This window comes from Selaginella moellendorffii, unplaced genomic scaffold (assembly GCF_000143415.4).
Source record: "Selaginella moellendorffii unplaced genomic scaffold, v1.0 SELMOscaffold_205, whole genome shotgun sequence".
Taxonomy (NCBI): Eukaryota; Viridiplantae; Streptophyta; class Lycopodiopsida; order Selaginellales; family Selaginellaceae; genus Selaginella; species Selaginella moellendorffii.
In genome coordinates this window covers 34,742-43,978 of record NW_003314465.1, presented here as the reverse complement: position 1 = coordinate 43,978, position 9,237 = coordinate 34,742, and the positions used below count along the sequence as shown (strand labels likewise).

Here is a 9,237-nt window from a genome sequence, read left to right as displayed (position 1 = left end):
GAGCTAAAGATTGTTCTAGCTATTTGAAAACTTGCCTCAATCTAACCAAGCACCTAGCTTCATTATTTGTTATTCTTTGCATTCAAGTATGCAAAGAAATCAGTGGAATTGAACGATTGGTTCCTCAAGGTATGAAAAAAACAAGAAACCTGGATCAATTCATATATATATATTTCTCTCTCTCTCCATTTGACTCATCCTTTCTATAATTTTGCAGACTCGTCAAAAAAGGGGAACTCATTCACCCTGTACCACAACAGAACTTGCAGGGGTGAGCTTTTGAGTGTTCTGAAGCTACTCTCTTGTTTTGACTTCCAGGTTCCTTGGATTCAATTCAGAAAGGCCTGTAGGAAAACGTTTCCCTGTAAAAAGGTCAACAGGTCAAAGGTGCGAATATTCTCTCTACAAAAATCAACAATCCCGCCATTTTCTTCATCGCATCTCCCGAGAATTGGGATAGCTCTCCAGCTTCCACTCGATCTCTGCCCACTTGAGGTGAGATGCATGGACCCTACAAGAAGCCAGCCGTGGACACCACGCTGTTGCATCTCCCGTCAATGTGCTGTTTACCAATCCTGTTCCTTGAACCGAACCTGACTACAAGAATGTCGGAAGCCCTTGAGTTGTTCAGCAACCTTGATCGAGAACAACTCGGCCTGGCAGAAATGCAATGAACTGGCAACGAATTCATATTTCTGAATCGAAATCAGCATGCTGAAAAAGACCAAGACTGCAAAGATGACAAAAAGGAGCAAGTAAATCTAAACAACTACAACGATCAGCTGCAAACAGACATGTTAGAAGCCAAGCAGAGAATCAGAGTAATGAAAGAAACTCACCAAACAGATTGCCAGGCAGGATCGCAGAGGATGTCGCGCGCGGATGGACGCTGGTCGCGTCTTGCTGCGACCAGCTCCAACACCTTGGGCGCAATTGATGGGTGTTGGTACGCCCAGTCTGCTGGTAAAACGCCATCCCGGACGTCAATCAATACCGACTCCCTTTCCTACACAGATTCACCAAACTAAGCAAGCACGTTGCACAAACTGCAGCCAAACCTGGTCCGGGGGACACCTCCAATGAAGTTCGAAGAGTATAACTCCAAGCGCAAGCATGTCAGTGTAGGTTGAGTTGCTCCGGCGCTGGGGAGAGTAGTAAACTGCTCTCCCCTTCTTGATATTTTCGGTCTCGAGCATGGACTCCTTATTTTTAGCTGTAAGCCAACAAATGAGAGATGGAAGAGATGTTTCATTTGCCTACCAAGACCGAAATCTCCCAGCTTGATGCGTCCATCGTCTGTGACGAAGATGTTGTGTGGTGCTATATCCCGATGAACACCCACGTTGTCGTGCACATGCGCCACAGCTTGAAGAAGCTGCCTAAACGCATCTGCAGGTGGTGACTCACCGCCGAGGAGCACCGACTGGAGCGAGCGGCCACAAAACTCCATGACAATGTACACTTTCGACTTGCCCGGCTCGCCTTCCTCCTTCCACATGTCGAAGTATTTGACTATGTTGGGGTGTTCGCAGCGCTGGAGCATCTCTCCCTCCTTGAAGACGAGCGCGACATCCTGGTCTCTGGACTTCGTTGCTGTGCGAACCTTGATGACTTTGATGGCGTAGATTTGTTCGTCCTCCTTGCTACGGCACTTGTATACTTTCCCGGACGCCCCCTGGCCAACACAAGCGAGCACTTCGTAGCTGCTGCAGAAGCGGCCTGGACAAGAGAGACAAGGGGCCACTCAGAAGCGAAAAGATGCCAAAGAGAGAAATTATTGTATCCACCTGCTGCTGCAACTGGAGTCTCCCCTCCCTTTTGGATCGATTCCACGATCCCGCTCACAACATTCGCCGAGAGCATCTTGAATCTCTCCAAGCGTTGCGCCATTGCGAGGAATTGCCGAACATATTCTGCAAGTCATGAATCAAACCAGCAAAGAGTCGTGTCAGCCAACAAAAGGAATTCTTCGTACCAGCGTCAGGAGCAGCCTGCAACGCGGATGCATCATGATCAGTTTCTCCTGCTCCTGCTTCAACGAGGATCTTCGTCAGACAAGTGCAGATGTTTCAAGTTTTGACCAACCTGATCGAGCTCGGTTAATCGGATCCAGTGGGCGGGTCCTTTCGAGCATGACGTCGGATCGCTTCTGAGTGTGTAGTTTCTTCGGACCAGCAGCTCTCTTCCTCTCCATGGTGGACTCTGGTCAGTGTTAACATTGTGAGTCGTTGCTGAAAGCACAAAAGAGATTGAGGAGTCGTTACTGCACTTATCCAACGGCTGGAGCCTAGAATGCGCACATCAGCTGTCCATCAATGGATTCACAACAAACTTGCTACAATTGCATGCTCACCTCCTTCCGCCTCGCCAACAGTAGGCCGCAAACCAGCAGCGCACTCACCTCTGCCCTTGCCAGACGATCACGGCAGCCCTAGATTTGGAATCTAAGCTGCATTGAGGATCGACGCGCTCCTCTGGCTCCCTTGGGCTTTGCCAATAGTAGGGTACAAGAATACAAAAAGGCCACGTCGGATAGAGTTTAGGGCAGACGTGGCACCTTTGGTCACCTTTTGTGGCCCTTCTACATTTCCACGGAATACGAGTCATTTTTTAGGGTATCATGAAGAAGACACTCATTCTCGATCTAGACAATACACTGGTATACGCTCATAAGGATCTCGTCTCTTCTGTGAGTTTCAGCATGGAATTCGACGATGATGCACCACTCCACATCATGAAGAGACCAGGCGTAGATGAATTTCTGGGGAAGGTTTCAAAAGTGTACGATATCGTGGTGTTTAGTGCCGCCCAGGAGAAGTATGTCAACCTTGTGGTTGACCATCTGGATCCTACTGGGGGGCTTGTGTCGAGGAGGCTACATGGTGGCAATTGCGTTGTTCTAAAGGACGGGACGAAAGTCAAGAATCTTGACCATGTAGGGTTTCGGGATTTCAAGCGGGTGGTGGCACTGGATGACATTATTGACTTCTACCAAGGTCATCAAGAGAGCGTGGTGGTGGCTCCAAAGTTTGAGGGGTCAAAGGATGACCACTTCTTGGCAGATGTAACCCCGTTCCTTCTTGCGCTGTCAAAGTGTGTGGATTTTACCAAAGTTACCCATCGCTGGAATATTGGACAATGTGTGGAGAAGCAAGGCAAATTGTACGTCCTAGATCCATTCGATGATGAATGGGTTGTTTTTAACTGATTATTGTATTTTGTAGTAAATGTTATAATTTTTCTGCCAAAGTGTAGTTTATGCAAATGAATCTTAGTGAACTTTTGAGCTCAGGATTTCCTACATGTCTCATGTAAAACAAAATGGTAAAACAAGAAAAACAGCACACCAAAATTTCAAGCTCTTTTGCCAAGGAAATCCCCTTTACATTGAGAGCCCACAGCTTTGCAACACCCCATGAACACCAATAGGAGCACGTGCCCACCTCAAACAACAAGCGAGACTTCAAAAAGGACATCACTGATCCAACATTTGATGCCGGAGGATAAGATGCTTAGAAGACTGATTGCTTCTGAGTTCCTTTATGTCTGTTGTTTAGTGCCTATGTGAAGCTATTGACAAAAAATGTGATGATCCATATGAAGCTCTTCACAGGATCATGGAGAGAGAGAGTGTGTCTTTGCCATGACATCCAGCGAAGTAGCAAGAGGAGTGATCGCGGTGCCTCCTGCAGGCATCTCCACGCCAAATCGCGACTCTTCTGCGCCAATGTGGTGATTCCAACTCCCTCCCGCGAGGGAAGCTCTTGCACCGCCGCCTGGCCGCCACCCTCATTGCTCCATTGCTTCATTCTATGGTCTCCATTGCTTCATTCTATGGGCCAGCAGAAGATAGTCACATTGCTCTGCTGGCGCAGCTGGTCGCTGACGAAGCGCCTGCTTGCTTCAAAGATAGCGTCTATGGAAATTACCTTCAATCGTTCTACGCTTCAAAACTAGATGGCAAAGCAGCCATTGAGACTGTGAGGTATTAAACTTTGTCTGCGTCTCGTTTAGGTTATGGTCATCCCACTCATTTCCATCCCTCCCTTAGCCATACATCTGTGGGTTGTTGATGCAATAGCTAATGCAGAGGGTCTCAATCTTTCATACAGCCGCCTTGCTCTATTGATTTGATCCAACATAGAAAACTGGTGACATGCCAGAAAGAAAAGAAGTATACATGTAACGAAACAAATCAAGGAATTCTTTTCTGCTTTCTTTCCTTCTGGCAAGTCAATAATTTTCAGCTGGATCGAACCAACAAAGCAAGGTGGGAGATGTCTGAAGTTCTTAGAAAGATTGAAATTGTTGGCGGAGGTGCAACTTAATGAAACGTACCACATGTTCTAATTGTCTTGCTCTCATTCGATGAGCAGACTAGTATGAAGAAAGGATGACAAAAACCTCCTGTTGTTTACGAAGTTCTTGGAATTGTCATGTATGGCTCGCAAAAGCACAGAAAGCTTCAAGACTTGACCTTCCTGCTTGATTTCTTTAAAGCACCGCATGGCACAGACTACAAACAAAGATTTAAGACTGGTTTAAATTATGAAATCAAGATTTACCTTCAAAGTGCTTGCAAGAGCTACAATGCAGCCAACCACGGCCAACAGTAACTGCTTCTCGTCCGAAATAGAAGTTTCAGAAATAAACCATGCTAGGATGTTCAGGCTATGTACTTGTACAGGCGTAGTGCTATCTGGTATTAGTGTTAGTGACGACAAGTAAAACACTGAGCTTTCCAAAAGAAAAGAAACAGCATCGGGAGTATGCCCAAGGAGAATTAACAGTAAACTTCCCGGAAAGTTTTGCGAAAATAAGATAAATACTATCACGAACCTGCAATAGAGAAGATTAGTATTTCTTCTCGATGGAATTTTATTATGTTGGAGTCCAAGAACGAGATGATCCTACACAATACAAGAAGTTTCCCCAGACGTAGATACTGGTCAGCACCGAACTGAGATACATAATCAACCTAAATTATGCACAGATGAAAAAAAATTCAAGAGTATCAGTGTTAGTTGCGATTGCTGACACTCCTCACAAAGAAATGGAACGTATTTCTTTAATAACTGCTCTGGGTTTCCTAGCTGGTTAATTTCTTGCGTTGGAAGTCACGAAGGCTCAACATTTTGGAGTTGTCAGATATCATAGCTGCTTCTAGCATTAAATCAGTTAGAATGTGATCCTGCACTGCAATTTATAGTTCACGTCGGTATACCACACATCTTGAACAAAATAGCTCGGGAGATGCAACAGCGTGGTGTCCACGGCTGGCTTCTTGTAGGATCCATGCATCTCATCTCAAGTGGGCAGAGATCAAGTGGAAGCTGGAGAGCTATCCCAATTCTCGGGAGATGTGATGAAGAAAATGGTGGGATTGTTGATTTTTGTAGAGAGAATATCTGCACCTTTGTGAAACGTTTTCCTACAGGCCTTTCGAATCCACGGAACCTGGAAGTCAAAACAAGAGAGTAGCTTCAGAACATTTAAAAGCTCACCCCTGCAAGTTCTGTTGTGGTACAGAGTGAATGAGTTTCTTTTTGCCTATGGGAACCTCAAAGCCAATGCCAAGTACCTTTTTTGACAACTCTGCAAAATCATAGAAAGAAAGAAACAAATGAAGAGAGAGAGAGAGAGAGAGAGAGAGGAATTGATCCATCAATTTTATCTGTCTAGGTTTCTAGTTTCTTCCAAACCTTGAGGAACCAATTGTTAAATTCCATTGAGTACTACTCCTCTTTTTAAATAATTTGTTGTGCTATTTAAAATATACTACTCCTCTTTTTAAATTTCTTTTGTGCTATCTAAAATATATCACAATGTGTGAGGGCCAAGTGTACAGTTATGATGCCGTATACTAATATTAGCATAGTGGGATTTTGGTAGCCATCGGATTGGTTTTAATTTGGACCACTCGCTCCAGTATATAAGCTAGGGTTTTTGGGCTAATTGATATGCACATTTCTGTATTCCCTTTCCATATTCTAAGCACTCACATTGGTGGAGGTAAGGGGCATCTTTGATTGTCCCTAATGAGTGCTTGGATTTGGGATTTTGGTTTAGATCTAGCTTTTGCATCGTCTAAATCTAGTTTTTTCCATTTCCTGTCTTTTGTTCTTTCTATTCAGGGTTTTGGTTTAGATTTAGCTTTTTGCGTTATTTAGATCTACCATTTCCTTCTAGCTTTTTGTCATTTCTCTTCTTTTGCTCTTTCTTTTTCGTTCATCTTCATGGCAAATCAGCAATTTCCTCATTTGACTCTAGAGCAGCAATTGGTACAATTGCTTGATGCTATGCGCTTGTAATTGAACAACCAAACTCAGTTGATGGCGGCATTCACGGCACATGGTACAACTCCTCCTGCTCTTGGTGCCAATCCTCGCGTTCGGCCGGAGTTCTTTCGCGGGAATCCTGGGGATGATGTGTACCATTGGTTCGATCACTTCACGGTGATTGCCACATATCATTCTTGGGATGATGCTCGACGGTTGCGTGAGTTTCCCATGTGTCTCCAAGGGACGGTGTTGCAGTGGTACAATGGTTTGAGCGCAGCTACTCGTGGGGATTGGAGTGTTCTCCCGTACGTCTTCAAATGCGCCTTCGGACATACCAATGATTGTGATGATGCTTTCCAACAATTGCATTATCTTCGCCAAGGGCCATCTAAGTCGGTGATGCAATTTGGCGTTCGTTTCCGAAGTCTTTTGCTTCATGCGGAGCCAAATATGTTGGAGCGGATCAAGCTAGGAATGTTGTGGCCAGCACTTCATCAAGATCTTGTCGGCCTTATGCATGCACTTGCTCCTGCCACCCTTGACGATGCACTTCGCTTGGCACAACGTTATGAGACGTCGCCTCTTCCACTTCTCGCTGCACGTCCTTCCGCTCCACTTCCTATGAGTGATGGTCCTGTTCCAATGGAGGTTGATGCTGCTGTTGCTCGAGTGCAAGGACAAGAGCGAGGACATGGTCGTGGCCGTGATGTTCACTGCTAGGCGTGTGATGAAGTTGGTCATACTTATCGGCGTTGCCGTCATTTTCCGGATTGGCGACCTCCATTTCCTAGGTGGAGACCTTGGCGTCAGCAACATCCCATGGGTGCTGCTGCAGTGGAAGGTCTGGACACCGAGATGCATCCGGGAAACGAGGAGTCGCGCGAGTAACAGAGGGACCTTGCGCGAATAAATCAGTGACCCCTCCATCTTTCTTTCGGGAGTATCATCAAGGGGTTCACTCGGCACCAGTTCATCCAGTGTTTACTTTCCAAGTTCGTTTTTATAACAAGAGGTCTCCTATTATTCTCTCCGTGTTGGTTGATACAGGTTCGCGTTTATCTTCTATTGCTCGACCTGTTGCCACACGTTGTCGTCTACACTTGCGTCGTGCGGCAGAACCAGTTTTCATTCTTTATGGCAACGGCCGTACACATGCATGTGCACGGGATGAGGTGGACCTGGTTGTGCGTGTGAGCGATCTTGAGCTTGAGTTGCAGTCGTTGCGGGTGGTGCCAAATCAAGCTTTTGACCTCATTCTTGGTATGGATTGGTTGCAGCGCAATCATGCCAAGTGTGACTTTGAGGCTTCTCCCCTTGTCTTATACTTCCTTATGTTTCATCCATTCCTCTCACTTCCATACCTCTTCGTCCCTCTACTTCTACCTCTGCTTCCATTACTTTTGTTCCCCCACTCTTTCCTTTTGTGTTTCCATCTTGTTCTGCTTTTCCCTTTTCCGATCCCTCCGACGATCTTTTGTTGCAGCAGTTGACCGGCTCATGAAGGAGTATTCTGATCTATTTGAATTTGACCTATCGTCTGGGGCCAAGATTGCCACATGTCATCCGATTCCAACCGGGGATGCTCGTCCAATCAAGGTTCCTGTTTGTCGTCGGTCACCTAAGGAGATCAAGATTTTACGAGCAAATGTCAAGGAAATGCTGGAGAAGGGTGTTATTCGGAAGTCGCGGAGTCCTTGGGCATGTGAACCTCATCTTGTGACGAAGCCTGATGGGAGTATTCGTTTCTACATCGACTATCGTCCGTTAAACGAAGTGACGATCCCAGATGTGTATCCTCTTCCACATACTGCTGATCTCTTGGATCGTCTGGGGCGAAGTCGTTGGTTCACCAAGCTAGATCTTCCTTCTGGGTATTGGCAAGTACCGATGGCTGAAGAAGATATTCCTAAGATTGCTTTTCGTACACCATTTGGTTTGTATGAGTTCTTGGTGATGCCGTTTGGTTTGAACAATGCTCCAGCAACTTTCCAATGGATGATGGACGAGGTTCTTTGCGATATGCCAGAGGTGACTTCTGACTTCATTGATGATGTCTTGATCCACTCGGAGGGGACGTGGGAGGAGCACGTTCGTGATGTTTGTAAAGTGTTGGATCAGTTACACGACGTTGGTTTAAAGCTGAAGCGGTCAAAGTATATGTTTGGGTCCAAGGACACAACTTATCTTGGGTACCGTATTTCTCGTGAGGGTTTGCAAGTTGATCCTGACAAAATTGTGGCTGTTCTAAAGTTCCCTACTCCGAAGTGTGTGAATGATGTGCAACGCTTTTTGGATAAGGTGCAGTATCTTGGTCGTTTTGTGGATCATCTTTTTGATCACACTACACCATTGCGAGCGTTGCTGAAGTCATCCACGTCATCTTTCATCTGGTCTTCGGATTGTGAGCGGGCGTTCGTGGATCTCAAAGAGCTATTGACAACTCCTCCGGTTTTGGCGTATCCTGACTACACTTGACCTTTTATTTTGCACGTGGATGCTTCTGACATTGGTCTTGGAGGTGTGTTGATGCAAGAGAGCTCAAGTGTGTCTGGTCAGCACCATCCCATTGCATATATAAGCTGTACATTACAACCAGCGGAGATGAACTACTCCATGACGGAGAAGGAGTGTTTAGCAGCAGTCTGGGGTTTCGAGAAACTTCATGCATATCTACATGGTTCTCGAACGTTACTTGAAGGTGACCATGCTACTGTTACTTCATTATTAAAGCAGAAAAACCTGGTTGGTCGTACGGCTTGATGGGCTTTGAAGCTTCAGATATATGATTTTGATGTTGTTCATCGCCCAGGGAGTTCTATGGTTGATGCTGATGCCCTTTCTCGAGCTCCTCTTCCTTTTCCACTCACTTCTCATGTTTCTGACGAACCTGTTGTTCCAGCACCTGTGGATTTTCTAGATGAGGATTCTGTGCCGTCGGCGGTTGCTGTCCTTGACG

At 45.8% G+C, this 9,237-nt stretch overlaps 1 protein-coding gene across 1 annotated transcript; it reads right to left on the bottom strand.

Annotated features, from left to right (window-relative positions):
• Positions 1 to 671: 671 nt before the first annotated feature.
• Positions 672 to 2,406, bottom strand: LOC112343781 (eukaryotic translation initiation factor 2-alpha kinase-like). The gene is made up of 9 exons (XM_024667814.1): positions 2,354 to 2,406; positions 2,270 to 2,305; positions 2,086 to 2,202; positions 1,976 to 2,032; positions 1,788 to 1,913; positions 1,261 to 1,719; positions 1,059 to 1,213; positions 840 to 1,006; positions 672 to 782 (listed from the first exon to the last, which is right to left on the bottom strand). The coding sequence occupies exons 3-9, from the start codon at positions 2,192 to 2,194 to the stop codon at positions 779 to 781; spliced, it is 1,077 nt and encodes a 358-aa protein (XP_024523582.1). The 5' UTR covers positions 2,195 to 2,202; positions 2,270 to 2,305; positions 2,354 to 2,406; the 3' UTR covers positions 672 to 778.
• Between the last annotated feature and the right edge of the window lie 6,831 nt (positions 2,407 to 9,237).